General features: G+C 31.8%; 1 protein-coding gene across 2 annotated transcripts in view; it reads left to right on the forward strand.

Annotated features, from left to right (window-relative positions):
• Arl13b (ARF like GTPase 13B) overlaps positions 1–18,954 on the forward strand; it is a 61,450-nt gene extending 42,496 nt beyond the window's left edge. The window contains exons 5-10 of one of the 2 annotated variants that reach the window (XM_026405274.1): positions 818–1,020; positions 4,004–4,112; positions 8,417–8,642; positions 12,748–12,864; positions 13,786–13,854; positions 18,181–18,954. In XM_026405274.1, coding sequence (XP_026261059.1) covers positions 818–1,020; positions 4,004–4,112; positions 8,417–8,642; positions 12,748–12,864; positions 13,786–13,854; positions 18,181–18,257 — 801 coding nt within the window. In that variant the 3' untranslated portion in view covers positions 18,258–18,954. The remainder of the gene's footprint in view (positions 1–817; positions 1,021–4,003; positions 4,113–8,416; positions 8,643–12,747; positions 12,865–13,785; positions 13,855–18,180) is intronic. The other variant, XM_026405275.1, reaches the window with a different exon arrangement.
• The last annotated feature ends 363 nt before the right edge of the window (positions 18,955–19,317 follow it).

A 19,317-nucleotide genomic window follows, 5' to 3' on the forward strand; every position in this document is an offset into this window, starting at 1 on the left:
TTTTTCCTCCCTTCGGTGTAAATTTTGTTCAGTGTAACTTAGTTTTGTATAGGTGATAGATAATTAGAGTGTAACTTTAATAAGAGTTCCCCTGTCCCAAGGAAATCATGCTCTCACTGTTCTAATGATATTAGCTTGTATTATAAAATTTGTAGTCTATTTACTTGTTACTGACTTCTATAAATTATCCTTCATAATTTCAAAGATTTTTTACTTTTGCCTTTTGTTTTATGATATTGTTAGCTGGGCATGGCGGCACATTCCTATAATATCAGTGGCTCGGGTGACTGAGGCAAGGGAATTGCAAGTTCAAAGCCAGCCTAGCAAGACCCTAAGGAACTTAGCAATATCCTGTTCCAAAATAAAAAGATAAAAAGGGCTGTGGATGTGGTTCAGTGGTTAAGCACCCCTCAGCTCAATCTCTGGTACCACCACCACCCCACCAAAAAAAAAAAAAAAAAAAAGGACAGGACCTGTAGAATTTACCAATATATTGTGCTACAAATATTGAGAAAGGGGAAGGAAAAAGTATAAATATAAAGCTTATTTAAATATAAGAGATTAATAATAAATTTTGAAAAATGACATCAGGAGTTTTGTAGCCTACAAATATCATCTATAATATCTTTCAACTTCTGTGTAATATGAAAGTTACTGACCATTGCAAAAGTGGTTATTTTAAGTTAGCAGGTGTTTCATATCAGTAATTTAAATGGCTTAATTTTGATATGCCAGTAATTATACATCATGGTTTATGAATAGATTTATGTGGAGAACTTTTAATTTTAATCTTTGAATAAAATAATTTCTGTTTTAGGAACCTTGTTCAGCAGTCTTGGGATATGGAAAGAAAATTGACAAGTCCATTAAAAAAGGCCTTTATTGGCTACTACATAACATTGCAAGAGACTTTGATACCTTAAATGAACGCATCCAAAAAGACACAACAGAACAAAGAGCTCTTGAGGAACAAGAGAAACGAGAAAGGGCTGAGCGAGTTCGAAAATTACGAGAAGAAAGGTAAATAATTTAACACTGTGGTATATTTGAAGATATAATACCATGGCACTTTTAAAAATAATTTGTGAGTTTGTCTATTCTAGTTTCATCTGTTTTGTGTGAAAGAAAATATTAAGTTAATTGCCTATTTCTATGGATCTTTGCACAAGTTTGGATGATAGATTTTTAATTTTCCTGTTGGTTTTATACTAGTTGTAAATGTACTTTTTATGTAGTCATTATTTCTCAGACTTTAAAATTTATGTCTTATTTTTTATTGGTACTTTTAAATCTGTGCTTTTCAACAGGTAGAGAAATTTTGCCTCTCAGAGAACTTGTGGCACGGTCTTGAGACATTTTTAGTTGCCAGAGCTGGGGAGTAGGGGGAAGTGCTGCTGAAATGTAATGGATAGAGGCCAGGGGTGCTGCTAAATGTCCTGTAATGCACAGGACAGTTTCCCACAACAAAGAATTGTCAGGCTCACTATATCATCATGTATCGAGATTAAGAAAACTTTAGATTCAGCAAAGATGGAAAGAGACAGCTTGGGGGGCTGAGGCAGGATGATTGCAAATTCAAAGCCCACCTCAATAAAAGTGAGGCGCTAAGCAATCTCAGTGAGACACTATCTCTAGGTAAAATGCAAAAAAGGGTTGGAATTTGGCTCAGTGGTTGAGTGTTCCTGGTTTCAATCCCCAGTACAAAAAATAAAATAAAATTTAAAAAAAGATGGTGAACTAATAGAGGATTGTTCAACCCAAGCAAAAGCTGATCTTCAGCAGTAATATTGTCAGAAAAATAAGTTATCTCAGGTTTTTAAAATATATTTAAAAATTATTTTCAAATATGCCATTTGAAGGAAAACATTTAAACTAAATCCACCAAATTCTATTAAAAAAAAGATTGTATAAATTCTACTTCAGAATCATGATTTTAATGCTATAAGAAAGTGCTAATATTTGAATAGAAGTTGTATTGTTACACGGTAGAGAAGGGGAGAAAAGAGGAAAATGAAAAATATTTTTAAGTGAACTATAAGATTCAAACTTGCCTTCCATCAACTTAAGTAATATTGGCTTTCCACATAGTTTAACATAGTTGCAGCGCAGTAGACAAGAAGCCACTACCTTTGTGAGGTGCTTCCTTACATTGTAAAAGATATCATCTGATGATATCTGTCTTTCAATGTAAAGATAGCACTTAAAGGAACAAAATATCTGTAGAAATAACTCTGTCCCCAAGTGTTCAGTAGTATGAGTTTATCTGTTAATCTCTTGACATCAAAGAATGAATGGGATGAGAGATCTTGGCAACTGCCCGTATGAAGTTGTACTCACTGTGAGAATCTTTGTATTTTCTTATCCTAGTGTATATTTTCATGATGTAAAGCTATTACAGCAATTATGTATATATTTATAAAAATAAAATATTCAGCCACATTTTTCTAAAATATCTGTTGCCTTTCCTCCACTGAGTGGAGCTCACTGGTGGAGAATGTGCATAGCATATGGGATGCCCTGTGTTCAAAACCAGTAGCAAAAAAGAAAAGGAAATGAAGATGAAACAACAATAAAAAGTTGAATTAATATAATAAATCTAATGTAAAACATTTTTCTAAAATTTTTACCTTTTCTGTAATGATATTTTATGTATGTTATGACAGGCATTTTTGATAGTCATTCCCCTTTCCTGCTTTCTCCATAGCCATGCCTGTTGTAATCTTAGACCTCAACTGTTAAGCTGAGACTTCATAGTTAAAAGTAAACTGGCCTTTAGAGAGGAATGAATAAAACAATCTTTTTTACTTTTTATTTCACCAATTTCAGTCTAATTGGTTCACACTGAGATTTCTAATGTTTCTGAAAAATATGCTGTTTTTGGTATGAAAATAGTATATTAATACTATATATCTGAAATTGTTACTAGTAATCAGTAACATTAATAATAATGACTGTCCTATAAGTGTGTTCATTTACAGAATATTTTTACATATATTAGTTTATCTGATCCTCATTACATCCTTATGAGGTATTTTTGTCCACATTGGTGGGAAAACTGAGGCTCAAAGAGCCAGTCCAAGGTCACAAAAGAAGCAAATTTACAAATCTCCAAATCTTTTTTTCTTAGATTCAGATTGAAAGATGTATATTTCCATAATAGAACACAGTTGATGAATTTCATAGTAATGAACATTCAAATTGCTATATTATACTGATAGTCTGGTTGAAGATCCACAATATTAACTTTTCTGCCTTTGGCTGCTTCTTTTAGTAACTTATTACTCTTCAAGTACTGGGCAACATGAATGATAAATTTCAGAGATAGTAATATTTCATTGGTACCTAATATGGAATTATTTAATCTGATTATTGAAGGACAACTTATTTTTATAGCCTCATACTATTATGCAGAATAATAGTTGTTTTCTAGTTCAAATATGATGTACAACTTAACAAAATTTATCATTTAATGTTACTTTTTTGTCATGTACTTCTATAGAATCAATCTGCAGTGTGCTACTTTTTTTTCTGTCTTGTAAGAAACATGTTTCTACATAAATAAAAACATAGATTGTGTTGGTGTTTTCCCAGTACTTTTAACAAGAGAAGACATAGCCCTTAAGAAGAAGGTTATCAAAGACTTAACCTATTGATCAGTAAAAAAGACACTAATTATTTTAGAGGATAATTAATGAATCAACAAATAAACTCTCTTTGCACATGGAAAAATAATTAAATTGTACTTCAGCATTGAGAAATCAGACATACAATGTCATTTTTGTCAGAATTTCTTTTAAAATTCAAATGATAAATTTTTACATGAGGATAGAGGCCTATTACCTCCATGAGGAATTTTTAAATGTTCTTAGTAATTAAAAGACAAAACTTGATGTTTAAATTACTAAATTTAAATAATCTTAAACCTATCTCGAATAGGTTTCTTAAACATGGCTCAGCGCTTTTTCAAAATGATTTTATTTTTCTTTTCCTCTTCAAATAATAGAGAACAAAGAGAACGAGAGCAATCTGATGGAACCAGTGGTCTGGCTGAGTTGGACCCAGAACCAGTTACTGTTAACCCTTTCCAGCCAATAGCATCTGTAATTATTGAGGTATGAGTGATGACAAATGTTAATTTTTATATCTTAAATTATAAGTTCGAAGTTGGGACAGGAGGTAAGGAGGTAGAAGAATTTCTCCAGAGAGATTTTTTTGTAACAAAACTAAAGGCGAGATACAATTAGGTTTACTAATTTTTCTTTCTCTTCAAATTTACTTTTTGAGATATATAGCTCAGTGGCAAAATGCTTGCCTGGCATTCATCCAAAATATTTTGAAAATTTTAATAATTACTTTTTCTTTTTACTAGTTGCTCATGACAATACAATGATCTTAACATATTATACATTTGAATCAAATGGGGTATAATTTCTCATTTTTCCAAATGTACAGGTTGCAGAATCACCTTGGTTATACGTACAGCAATACTAGTATCTATTTAATTCTGCTGCCTTTCCTATCCCCCCTACCCCTCCCCTCCCCTCTCATCACCTCTCTCTACCCAATCTAATGTGACACATTTCTTTCCCCCCCCCTCACATCATCATACATGTATTTTGTATAACGATGAGAGTCTCCTTCCATCTTCCGTGCAATTCCCCTTCTCCCTCCCATTCTCTCCCACCTTACTTTTTTGAAGCCAGGTGTGGTGGTGCATGCCTGTAAATCCCAGCAGCTCAGAAGTCCAAGACAGGAGGATTCCAAGTTTGATACTATCCTCAACAACTTAGCAAGACTCTGAACAACTTAGCAAGACCCTGTCTCAAAATAATAAATAAAAAGGACTGAAGATGTGGCTTGGTGGTTGAGCACATCTGGATTCAATCCCCACTACCTCCTCCCTCCCAAATAATTACTTTTGATGTAGCACAGAAAGGGAAATATTTGATTGTAAAATTATATGAGAATGAAAATAATGTTTGAATACGGTCAATATTAAAGTTACTATTTTTATTTATTTATTGGTACCAGGAATTGAACTCAAGGGTACTCGACCACTGAGCCACATCCCCAGTCCTATTTCCTGTTTTTGTTTAGAGACGGGGTCTCACTGAGTTGCTTAGCGCCTCACTGTCGCTGAGGCTGGCTTTGAACTCCAGATCTCTTGTCTCAGCCTCCACAGCCACTGAGATTACAGGTGTGCACCACTATGCCCAGCTTAAAGTTACTATTGTTGATAAATTTATTTTTGTCATTTATTTCATACAGTAGCATTGTATTTATTCTTATTTATAGTATCTTATTCCCAGTTTTCATCTATGATAATACTTGGATGCTCATAATGTGTTAGACTACATAGACAACTTTGTTCTCCCAGGAAAATAAGAATACTCAAAACTGCAACATATTCTCCTATATCTGTATACCATTTATTTTAATTTTAATTATCGCAAGTTTTTCAAACATTAACTTGTAGATTTTATATTAAGAAGTTAAGGGGTTTTGTGTGTGTGTGTGTGTGTGTGTGTGTGTGTGTGTGTCTTTGTTTTCATCTTCTGCTGAGGTCCAGAGTTTACATTGGCTCCACTTTAATCACTCTCATCAGCCACCTCCTCCTAATCCTATGGCATTCACTCAGAACTTAATGTGGAAGCAGGATTGCTGATTCTGCCAATGTATTTGCCATTCCTCTTCCTCTGTCACAGCCTCTTCCACACAGGTGTTCATCTGGAGAGGTGGATGATTGTTTCCTCCTTGGGGCTGCTGCTTAGGATCGAGGCAGCTCCACAGGTAAGATGATTGGATAGTTTTGATATTGCCTTATTTTGTAAAATAATAGGTATCATGACATATTTGGTTCTAACTCATTTTGTCCTATCCTCCTATGTAGAATTGAAAACTTGGGGGAATTAATGTTTTAAGTTGCTTAGATATCTGAAAGTTAGTTAAATCTTTTATTAACCCTATTGCATTTACCCTAAACATGTTATTCTTAGTAAATATATATTAAGAACATGAAGTATTATTTTGTCTCCCTTCTATCAGATATTGTGTTTGTCAAGTTTCATTTTATGTTCTTTTAAAAATATTGGTAAAGAACCAGGTGTGGTGGTGCATGCCTATAATTCCAGCAGCTCAGAAGGCTGAGGCAGGAGGATCATAAGTTTGAGACCAACGTGGCAAGCAAGGCCCTAAGCAACTTAGCAAGACTGTCTCTCAAAATTAAAAGTAAAAAGGGTTAGGGATGTGCTTGAATGGTTAAACACCCCTGGATTCAATTCTTAGTAAATATATATATATATATATATATATATGTAGAGAAGAAGGATATTAAGATTTGCATTTCACTTTGAAACATTAATTTACACAATATAAAATAAAGACCAATTATTTTATACTACCATGTACTTATCTCAACCTTATAGTTTTCAAATTATCTTTACTGTGAAAACACCAGTGTTGTATGACACTGGTGTATTGCATAAAATACCACATATATATAGCAAGTCTGTAAATTAATTAGTGTATGGGGAAAGTATAGTTATTCTGCTTTTAAGTTATAATTTTAAGATGTTCAGTGAATTAATGAAAACAAAGGTACTTATAATCTCCTTTTTATTATGTACATTTCTTTATTTTTTCTTTAGTAGGTTTGCATTGTACAGAAGCACTAGTATAATTTTACCACAGTTTTGATTTTACCACAAATCAGTGGAACAAATAGTAATGAACCCAATTGTGTATACGCTAAATATAAGATAAATGATAACACTTCAAATCTGAGAGAATATGGGAAAAACTGGACAATCATTTGGGAAAAAATTGAAATTACTAAACCATATTAAATTCCAGAAACATAAAAAGCTTAAATGTGTATTTTAATATCTATAAATGCTTGGAGGATGAAAAACTTTCAAAGCAAGACAATCAAGCTACAAATAAATTTTACATAAAGTATAAAATGGATAGGTCTTATATTCAATTTTGTAAGAGTTGATATAGAAAGTTAAAAGGCATAAATGAAAACAAACAACCCTAATGAAAATATGTCAAAGAGGACATATAGTCCTGTGTAACTATGTGATTAGTCCTAGTAACAGATAAGACAAGGGGGAAAAAAAGGAATTTTTGTAAAATACTATGAAATTAATAGAAAGTCAGTATTGGATTACCCTAAAGGAAAAAAAAATTTAATAAGAGCATTTAATAGTTCATCTTGCCTAGTAATGAAAATTTTTAAAGTAAATCAAACCAAACTCAATTAAATCAAAATAAAACAACCCTAAAATATCTATTGATTAGTTTCTCAGAGATATAAAAGGTTGATGATGATATGCAGCATTTAAAATGATTTAGAGAAATACTCTCCTATTCTTTTGCCTTGTTTATAAATTTTTTCAGTTTTTCAGAAGAGAAGTTTGTGATTGTATGTCAAATTTTAAAATGTTAAAGATCTTCTGATTCAGCAGTCCCTCTTATCTAGCAGTTCTGTTAGTAATTTAACTTAAAAAGTGAATAGGACAGTTTACTTATGATAATGACACTTAGAAATACTTTCTTTATCCACTGAAATGAAATTGGAAAAATAAATTTATCGTATCATATAACTCATATGGTTAATGGTTATACATCATAATGGTTATATCACCTAAGTTATTTAACTTATACAATGATTTCTATGATATAACCATTCTAAATATTAATGTAATTGATGAAAATAATAGCAGCTAACACATAGCATTTATAATATGAGGCACTATTCTAAGCACTTCATTGACATCGAAAGATATGTATACTGTTTTTTAAATTAATTTTTATTGGTGCATTATAACTACACATAACAATGTATTCATTATGACATATTTGTATATGCTCACAATTTGGTTAATTTCATTCCCCGATATCTTCCCTTTCCCTTTCATCCTCCCTTCCTCCTCCTTCTAATCCTCTTTCTCTTCTCTATTAGTTTCTTTTCTATAGAAATATTCTTAAATAAAAGAATTTTTTGCTGTTGGTTATTAAACAACAAATAAATATGTATATATAGAGAGATAATCACACATTTATATGTTTGTGGAGGGTGTATGTCTGTATGTGTGGGAATAGTCAGAGGAAAATGCCTCTTAATGATTATACACTAAATAGTGCTATCTGCAGATTGTGAAATCACTGATATAAGTTAAATAACTTATGTGATGTAAACATTTATTTTCTTTCATTATACCTTTTTTATTTAGCATTTATTTAGTATTTAGCAGTTATCATGTTTTTAATGATATACTTAACAAATAATTATAATGAAAGTATCAAAAAACTGTTGAAATTATAAAATACTCTTAATCAATTTGATCTTTAAAATTGTTTTAAGATAGAATAGAACCATTATAATAAAGGTAATATATTTCATTTTTGTTAGAATGAAAAAAAACTTGAAAAAGAGAAAAAGAAGCAAACGATGGAGAAAGAGAGTGATGGTTGTCTCCTGAAACATAAAATGGAGCATGAGCAAGTACAGACAGAAAACCAGACTGGTGACAGTAGCCAAAAACACAGTGAACTTGAAATAGTAGAAAATTATAAGGAGGCATTAACACAGCAGTTGGAGAATGAAGATGAGGCAGATCATCCATCATCAGAATCAGGTATATTTAGTTATGTAAAGTAATTTTCATACATTTAAATATAGCTTATTTAGGGCTGGAGTTGTGGCTCAAGTGGTAGCGCAATCGCCTGGCATGCGTGCGGCCCGGGTTCGATCCTCAGCACCACATACCAACAAAAGATGTCGTGTCTGCCGAGAACTAAAAAATAAATATTAAAAATTCTCTCTCTCTCTCTCTCTCTCTCTCTCTCTCTCTCTCTCTCTCACTCTCTCTCTCCTCTCTCACTCTCTCTTTAAAAAAAAATTCTCTCTCACTCTCTCTTTAAATAAATTAAATAAATAAATAAAGCTTATTTATACTTTACTTCCTGTATCATTTATTTTCACAAAAAAAAATGTAGTTTACTTTTTGTCTCCAAATGCAGTAGTATGATACTTTCCAGGTTTTTAGTTAATTATTAACCACTTTTTTCTTCTCCTAACATGTTGTTTTTATGCTGACTTTAAAATGTAATTTTAAAGTTTAAAGCGTAAAATGAATTCAGCAGAAAATTCAGTTTTCAATTTTACTTTCATAAGTTTACGATACAGTATAGTTGCCAGGAATCCATAGAATTTATTTAACTTTTTTGAAGCTTTTTTGTTTTGTTTCTTAAGCCTTGTAATGATTCAATCAACATAACTTCCTTTATAGTCTGGCTATTTCTATAGGGTACAAACATAATTGGTAGAACGTTTTTAAAAACTCTTGTCAGGGGCTATGGGTACAGGTCAGCAGTAGAGCTCATACTTAGTATGAGTAAGGCCCTGAGCTCAATCCCTAGTACAAAAGAAAAAAAGATTTGTCACTATTTTAATGTTATTCAAAATCTTTAACTTATAGTTACTTTGCTTTTTCTAATTGGTTATGTGATTGAACAGAAAGTTCATGTCTCTCATTGTCATAGAGAAAGAGCCTGTATTTGGAATCAAGCAACCTGAGAGGGAACCCTGACTTTCCCATCTATTAGTATATGTTAGGTTATGTAATATTCTCCAGACTTAATTTCTTCTTTTCTAATGTGGGGATGAGTATCATTTTTATTGACAAAGCTTTTATAGTTACTTATAAAATACCTATAATGTTCTTTTACAATGTCTGCCAATGGGGAGATACCCAATAGTTACTACTGTTCCCTTGCTATTCCTAGTTACAGGTCTGGTTTTATTATATGTAAGAATTTTTGTTTTCACTTTTTTCTTTTTGTTTTTTATTTATATATGACAGAGGAATGCATTCCAAATCCTATACATCTAGAGAATAATTTTTCATATCTCTGGTTGAATAAAAGTATATTCCGACCAATTCATGTCTTCATACAAGTACTTTGGATAATAATGATCCTCACATTCCACCATCATTTCTAACCCCATGCCCCCTCCCTTTCCTTCAATCCCTCTGCCCTATCTAGAGTTTGTCTATTCCTCCCATCTCCCTCTCCCTTTCCACTATGAATCAGCCTCCTTATATCAAAGAAAACATTCAGCATTTGGTTTTTTGGGATTGTCTAACTTCATTTAGGATTATCTTCTCTAACTCCATCCATTTACCTCCAAATGCCATGATTTTATTCTCTTTCATTGCTGAGTAATATTCCATTGTGTATATATGCCACATTTTTTAATCCATTTATCTATTATTGAAGGGCATCTAGGTTGGTTCCACAGTTTAGCTATTGTGAATTGTGTTGCTATAAACATTGATGTGGCTGTATTATGCTGATTTAAGTTCTTTGGGTATAGACCGAGGAGATGGATAGCTGGGTCAAATGGTGGTTCCATTCCCAATTTTCCAAGAAATCTCCATACTGCTTTCCATATTGTCTGTACCAATTTGCAGTCCCACCAGCAGTGTATGAGTGTACCTTTTCCCCCACATCCTTGCCAATACTTATTGTTGTTTGTCTTCATAATAGCTGCCATTCTGACAAGAGTGAGATGAAATCTTAGTTTTGATTTTCGTTTCTCTAATTGCTAGTGATGATGAATATTTTTTCATCTATTTAGTTTTCAAAGAACTACAAAGTTCTGCTGAATTGAAATGTTTACCAATTCCTGTGGTTGCTGAATATCTACATGTTATTAGATCATTGGGGCCTTCTAACAGTCAAGGTTCAACCTGAGACAAACCAGCAAGAAACTTACAAACTCCTATCTCTCACCATGCACAAAACTCAACTCAAAATGGATCAAGGACTTAGGAATAAAACCAGAGACCCTGAGTCTAATAGAAGAAAAAGTAGACTCTAATCTCCATCATGTGGGATTAGCCCCCCCCAACTTCCTTAATAAGACTCTTTTAGCGCAAGAATTAAAATCAAGAATCAATAAATGAGATGTACTCAAACTAAAAAGTTTCTTCTCAGCAAAAGAAATGATCTGTGAGGTGAATAGAGAGCCTCCATCTTGGGAGCAAATCTTTACCCCTCACACATCAGATAGAGCACTAATCTCTAGGGTATATAAAGAACTCAAAAAGCTAAGCACCAAAAAAACACAAATAACCCAATCAATAAATGGGCAAGGATCTGAACAGACACTTCTTAGAAGATGATATATGTAGGAATTTTTTAAAGTATATAGGGTTTATCAAAATAAATTCTCAGTTCTTGAAGTAACTGACATGCATGTTTTCTTGATTAAAAATGTTAGATTTAAGTTGTACTTTTTGTCATCACTTGGGAGATTAGAGTAGTCATCTTCATACCCATATAACTCTATCAGCACAGTATTAAATGAAGGTAGACTTATTGCAGTGGTCTCAGTTTTTTAAAAGGATGCTAACACTGATAACACTGAAGAAAAGTGAATTAGCAAATGACTTTATAGTTTAGGAAGATCTGAGATAATAAATCATAACCATAATAATAACTCACATTTTATGCTTTCAAAGTATGACTTCAGATTATTTGAGTTAACACAGCCCTATGTTATTTATCATAATAATGCTGGGGTATGAAACTCCCACTATGTAAGTAGGAAACTAGGGAATTGGAGAGGTTGAAAAACTTCATATGTCATATTGGTGGCTGGGCTGAGACCCCAGTCCAAATCATATTTTCACATTCTGTCCTCTTCCATCACCTGAACTACTGCCCATCCTAAAGTACTGTATGTTTTTAGAGCTCTCATTCCATTTTCCCATCTGTTAAGCCTATACCTTTAATAGTAAAAAGATTACTTTATTTCTATCTGGAGTAAAATGTCACAAAGGACACTAACATTAATAAAAAGTTTCCTTTTAAATATCATGTTCTTCTTTCTGTTTTGTAACTTTATAGATTTTGACTATTTCTCATGTTCAGATAATTCCCATTTTATAAAATGTGTGTAATTTCGTAGTTAGGAATTGTTATTTGAAATATTTCAGTAACTTTGATGGTCAGAATTTTTAATTACTATGCCACTCTGGTTTTACATTGTTAAAATTTAAGCGTCAATATATCATATCCTTAAGGTGTTTTTATGTGTTTATGAGTCTGTAATTTGTTTGTTTGTTTATTGTAGAAAGAACAGAAATTTAATTCGGCCTGGTCTACTGATTTTGGTTACATATATTTATTCTTTAGGTGTTAAAGAGTAATGTATTTAGATTGGGTTCGGATTTTTTTCCTCATATTTCAAAGCATTATTTTTGGACTATTTATACCTATAGTCATTCTACTTATTCCTCTGAGAAAAGTCAATATCTTTCCTCTTTCCACAAGCCATTCTGAGTTTTATGGAATTCCTACAACTAGACAATTATATGTGTTTAATATGACATTTGGAAGAAATATAAATTGCTTTTGGAAATGAGAAGGTATTTTTATATTCTAAAAACCTCTCAGTTTTTAAAGTAGACTTTTGGATATTTTGTCATATTTGTTCTATAAGCTATTACTTTAAATATTTATTTTTATTAAATGCAAGTTCATATTTTGTTATTGATAACAATTTCTGAAGTTGAATATGAGGTTTCTATTGTAATATCAATATTCTCCTTTTATTCATTGTTTTCTATTATAGACGTTTACTTTTTCCCAAAGGGTTTAATGTTTTTTAAGTGATAGAAGTTCACTTTTCCCCAATAGTATAAATAAAATTCTATGTTTATATTCTTATAGATAACAGTAAAAAGAAAACTAAGAAACTGAGAATGAAAAGGAGTCACCGGGTAGAACCAGTTAATACCGATGACTCTGCTCCTAAGAGTCCAACACCACCTCCTCCTCCCCCTCCTGGTGAGTAAATTGATACTGATACTGAATTTAGAAATATTGCTTTAAACAATGGAGGAGAGGGGGAAGGAAGAAAGAAAGAAAAAGAAATTATATAGTTTTTCATTATTTTGTAAATTTGTGAGAAAGGACTCTACTCTCATGGTACAAAAATCTGTCAATTAATTATTAGTTTTCATAAAAGAAAAAGGTAAAAACTATCAAGAAAATCTTAATACTTCCTGGAGTGTGTTCAAGCTGTATTAAAAATATCAATTACCCAGATTGTAAGAGGAATTTAAGTTTAATGAATAGATGGCTAATGAAATCTTTAAAAAAATTGGACCTTTCTTCCTGAAAGTTACCTAGATGTATGAGTTTTCCTACTTTGAATCCAACATATACACAGGATTAATTTATATTATATTCACGTAAAGAAGCACTGGGACATAACTGCACAATAATTGTTAGCAACTTTTTAGCACTAAATACATAGTACCTCATCTACTATATGTGCTCAATAAATACCTGATGACTAACTAAATGTTTGCAGTGTCCTTGCAGCCATGCCACAAGGCTTGTTATGGTAATATTTTTCTTTAAGAATTTGTTTAAAATTCATTTTTAGTATTCAATTTGGCAAGAAAACATTTATTTTAGCCTCTGCTAGGTATTCAAATGGTAGTCTAAAGCTTATCGAAGTTGGTTAAGAGGTTTGTTTTTAATGAAAGGTGAATAAAAACTTAAAGCAGATGTGAGCAGACATTAATTACATTTTGAAATAGAAGACATTTAAAATGGGTTTATAGATATTCAGTATTGTGTCATTTAGTACATTTGAATTGACATTGAATGGTATTTATACTTCCTGTGGAAGGAGAGATCCTCTTATCAGACCCCCCAAAATTTGTTTAACAGTGTTTTTAAATGTTTCTTTTTCTTTAGTTGGCTGGGGAACCCCCAAAGTCACTAGACTTCCAAAACTTGAGCCTCTTGGTGAAACACGTCATAATGGTAATGCAAAAGGATCAGTTTTCAGATATCATCTGTTCATATTGCATTCACTTTTCTTTACTTCATAACTTCATCAAGCTTAATATTTTATTTTTGGAAACCTTTCAAACAAACTGCCATACTTTTTCATTATACTTTTTCCTTTTTTTTTTTTTTAATTCACTCTGCATCTATGTAATTTGATTTTTGTTTACCTTGGAATACAGAGGTAAAAGGAATCATACTTCTGTTTATTCATGATATACCAATAGTTATGGAAAGGAAAAATTTTTAAAACAACTTTAATGTGACACAGTACAATTAAACTCATGGTGTTTAAAAAAAAAAGCCGTACTGTTCTATAAATATACAGTAGGCTCTTTGATAATGCCATATAATTTTTTTTATTTGTTTTCTGAATAATACACCTAGCTGCTGAATATTAAAATTTTGCAGAAAGATCAACACAGTCTATAAAATCAGAAATCAAGTCAGTAAACCAAATAAAGTTCAGCTAAATGAAAAGAAAGTTATCAAAGGCTTTGTTGGAAAAATAATTTTCTTTAATGAGATTAACATTAACTAATAGTCTTTATAGCATTAGAATTCCTGGAAGCAAAAACTAGAGAAAGGACCAGTTGTAGATAGTAGAGAACCTAGGGAGAGGAAGTTGCAGATCATCAGCTAGATTTTTTTCAATAAGATATTTCTAGAATGCAAAACAATATTTATACATAATTGTAGCTCACTAAATTTGTTCAATCAGAATATCCAGTTCCCTTTCTGATAACTCTGTTTGATGATTCTTGATGACTCTCTGACCCACTATAAAACTGTATTTTATAAGGAGAGTACAGAACACAAGAAATTGTAAGTCCAGTTGTCAAAAAAAGCATTACCATAAAATTTGATATTATATCAAAATATACTAAATATTTTATTCAAAATATATGAATATAATGTGCTATTTGCTTTCTCTTTCAGAATACTATATAGGTCAATAATTAAATATTTCATAATAATAAAAATTGGAAGATTTAGTTTTACATTTTTAAAAACAAATTGTTTTAGATTATTTGAAAAGTATTGTTGTTTCAGTGGAATCACATATGTCTGTTTGATATACTAATTTTAATATCATATTTTTAGTGATTAAAACAGGTTAATTACTGCTATTTTATTATATAATTCTTTATGCACATTAGAATATGTGATCAGTTTAAATATTAATATTAGAAAAACTGTAATATCAATGTTTATACACACACACACACACACACACACAATTCTCGTAAGATAGATATTTGTTCCCATACTGAATTCATTATTCAACAAAAACCTGTTTTGTATTTGACACCAGCCAACATGTTTGTAATACCAATGAATAAGAAACACATACTGCCTTTATAGAGATCTCTGTGTAGGAGAGAAGATACGTCAGCATTCTTAGTATATGACAATATGTTCTGTGGTTCAGCATTATTATGCACAGACTGCATCAGAAGTTAGGGAAAGTGGCATTAGAACTGGATCTTCAGAGCGATAAGATAAAGAAGCAGAAGAAAGAGACTGTTAAGAGATGGAGAGCCAGGATTGTGGCTCAGTAGTAGAACACTTGCCTAGCATGAGTGAGGCTCTGGGTTCAATCCCCAGTACCACATAAAAATAAACAAATAAAATAAAGGTGTTGTGTCCATCTACAATTTAAAAATAAAATAGAGATGGAGGAAAGAACATGGTTTATTTGGAAAATAGCTTGTGACTGGAGCTTAGGTTTATGCATAGAATAGGTAAAAAAGAGAAAATGTTAAATTACAGAGAACATTCAAAATGGAATTCTGGCTTAGGACTAGATGATGAAGATCTTACATGTTAAGATATCTGGACTTGCTTTAATTTTTAAGAGATAATATTCATTTTTAGCATGGGAATAGTAATTTTAGATTTGATACTTGTTTTTCTAACAATTTTTGTCACAGTGTATGGAATACAGAAACAATTTCTATTAATATGTATCAAGTACAAACTTGATTATCACTACTTGAATCTCAGGAGGTTGTTACAGTAATAAATAAGGAATGGAAATTGAAATGAAGAATAAAAGGTGTATTTGTAAAGAATACTTTAATAATTATAAGAAGTAATATTTGATGAATTGGAGGTATGGGTTGAGGGCAAGAGAATAGAGTATAATTTGACTCAAGGGGATATAAGCTTGGTGATATGGCTGAGATTAAAAATATATCAAGAGAAAGGAAAAGAGACATATAGAGATAGACAAATACAGACGTAGGCTTATCTGTCTGGAAATGTCTAAAGGCCAGTATAAAGTAAGATTATGGAGTTTAGGAGAAAAGTGATTCAGATGGGGGAGTCGGGGAGAATATGTAGGTAAGGTTTTTTTTTTTTCCCCCAGCTGTCTTTATACAATAGGAGTATTTTGCACATAACAGATGTTCTGTAATTGTTTCTGAATGAATGCAATTGAGGGAATGATGGTTTGCTATTTGTGAGAAAAAGAATGTCTAATAAGAGACTAAAAATTGATAGTGATTTTCAGGGTAAGCATTACAATTAAGAAAAACTGGAGAAAGAGATTGAAAATGGGCTGAGAAGGGTCCCTCCTGCCCCTCACTTAAATCAGAACTACTTGGAAAGAATTATAGTGAGTTAGTTAAATTTAAGGCCATTCTAATAGTTTTAGTTAGTTTTCAGTTTGTCAAATGTTTGCTTCCCAGTGGAGAAGATATTTTATATCTTCACGTGTTAAGTTTAGATACATTTCTGTGCCTTTATATCTAGAAGTATTTTGACAAAAGGTTGATGACAAGTAGACAAAAGGTGCATAATGAACTAGAGCAGATAGTTAAATAATTAATAATTGATCCCAGCAGCTTAGGAGGGTGAGGCATGAATTTAAAGCCAGCCTCGTCAAAAGCAGAGGCGCTAAGCAACTCAATGAGACCCTGTCTCTAAATAAAATACAAAATAGGGCTGATTATGTGGCTCAGTGATTGAATGCCCCTAAGTTCAATTATTAAAAAATTAATAATTGAGCATCTATGATACTGTTTTAATTATAGAAAAAAATGACAAAACTATGTATACCATGTACGTACCATTGTACTTAAGAAAATTTAATTCTCCCAAGTAAACTTTTAAGATGGGCAACAGTATCCCAGTTTTTAGCATGAGGAATATTACGTAGCTAATAACTGGCAGAACCAGGATTTGAACTTAGGAATGACCAGCCTTGAAACTCATACCTTTAACTCATAACCTAAGTTATACTGTTATATAAGATTTGCTAAAGCATGCTTTCAGTTTAATATTTTGCTTTGAAATTATGTTTTTTTGGGCTGGGGACGTGGCTCAAGCGGTAGCGCGCTTGCCTGGCATGCCTGCGGCCCTGGTTCGATCCTCAGCACTGCATACAAACAAAGATGTTGTATCTGCCGAGAACTAAAAATAAATAAATATGAAATTATGTTTTTTAAAAATTTTTTTGGTAATGGAGATTGAACCCAGGAGCACTTAAACACTGAGCCACATCCCTACCCCCCAACCCCTGCCTTTTTTTTTTTTTTTTTTGAGACATGGTCTCACTAAGTTTTTTAGGGCCTCACTAAGTTGCTGAGACTGACCTCGAACTTGCAATCCTCCTGTCTCAGCCTCCTGAGATGCTGAGATTGTAAGTGTATGGTAACACCCCAGCTGAATTTATACTTGATTTAAAAAATTCTGTGTGTGTGTATGTGTAGTGATCTTAATCACCTATGCTTCTAAAAAAAAAAAAATAAGTTAATAGGCCAGAAAGAACTTAACTGAGAGTTATATATGCCATTAAATTTATAAGCCAATTATTATAATTAAGGAATTGAAATTTATGAAGGGCACATTTTTTGTGAAAAATATGCACCAAATCACTGAATTGTATTGAAGTATTATTATAAAAGAGTTCAATTTGATTCTCCTAAATTACATAGAAATAATAGTCTCTGGATCAGAGCATGTGTACAGATACTAATTTACCAGGCTCTTACTAGCAGGTTCTGTAGATTTGAATTTTTTATGTTTGTTCTGTTCTAATGTGACTGTGTAATTGGAAACAAAAATAATAATAAATGTAACCATTTAGTGCAGGTTTTTACTAAGTCTATGTTTTGAATTTATTCTGGGTTTGGTTTTGTTTTGCTTTTTTTTTTCCCCCTGCCTTCCCAACTATCACCTCACTTGACAAGTCAGTGTGTCTTATTTTTTAAAATGAATTCATTCAAAAATGATGAACTGTGTCAAAAACTGATGATTATAACTGTTTTGTGTCCATGGTTACCCTTCTTTATGTAGATTTCTATGGGAAGCCGCTGCCTCCGTTAACTGTACGACAGAGACCTAACGGTGATGCTCATGATGTGATCTCATAACCATGTCATATGGATTGGTACTCTTACTATCAGCAAAGTGAAATGGACCTCTTCTCAGAAGAAAAAAAAAAATCCTTTGAGCATTGATGACTGGGGCAATAAAATCATAATGATTTTAGTGAGATTAATAGCCCAAGGACCTGATCTGATAATTAACTTCTCCATATTCTTCATGCAAAATGACTAGTGGATGGGATGAACAACATTTGGAGCATGTTAACAAGATTTAGTGTTGACTCCTTGGGTTTTATATCCTCACTCATGGGCAAATTCCTGAAGGAAAACTTCTTCAGAAATAGAGCCAATGGACTCTACATACTTTATTATTTGTTTAATAGTCCGTATTTCTATATATTAAACATTTTTGTAAGATACATGGGCATGGAAGGGAAACTCCTGGGAATTTATAAACTAAATTTTTAACTTTTTGTATTTTTCTAAAATTTTTGTTTAATTACTATTATCTTGATTGTGCACTTTTCTACAGATTTTTAAAATTTGTTCGTAGAAGATAAAAGTTAAATTACTTGACAGACATGAACTATACAAACAATATATTTATATGACTTAAATTTTTGTAATAGCATTTTTCTAGCCTATAAATCCTAATTTGACTTTATTTTAAAATAATACCTACCTTTTTAAAAAGCAGATATCAGATCTTTATTCTACCAAATTATGTGATTTGAAAGCATTATTCAACAAAAGTGTTCTATTTTATTGTTTTTGTGTTTTTTTGATAATAATCTCAATAAATGAGACATAAAATACCTTTATTAACCTATTTTTTAAGTAATAAAAATGTTCTGTGAGATATTATTAAAAGTCCCAAGAAAACCCTGTTTTAAAGGTCAAGACACTTTCAGAAATCAAGGTGTGATCCCTGTTAGGACTGTTCTGTCAGAAGCCACATGAATCTTTTAGGGTATTACAGTTCTTTCATCCCTTGAAATTAGAGGCAAAAAACTGAAAGAAGTTACTGTAGTTACAGAGACTTATATTTTACAACAAATAACTTGGGTGCTAAAGCAATACAAATTAAAATGTTGGCTCAAATACT

This window comes from Urocitellus parryii, chromosome 2, assembly GCF_045843805.1.
Source record: "Urocitellus parryii isolate mUroPar1 chromosome 2, mUroPar1.hap1, whole genome shotgun sequence".
Lineage (NCBI taxonomy): Eukaryota > Metazoa > Chordata > Mammalia > Rodentia > Sciuridae > Urocitellus > Urocitellus parryii.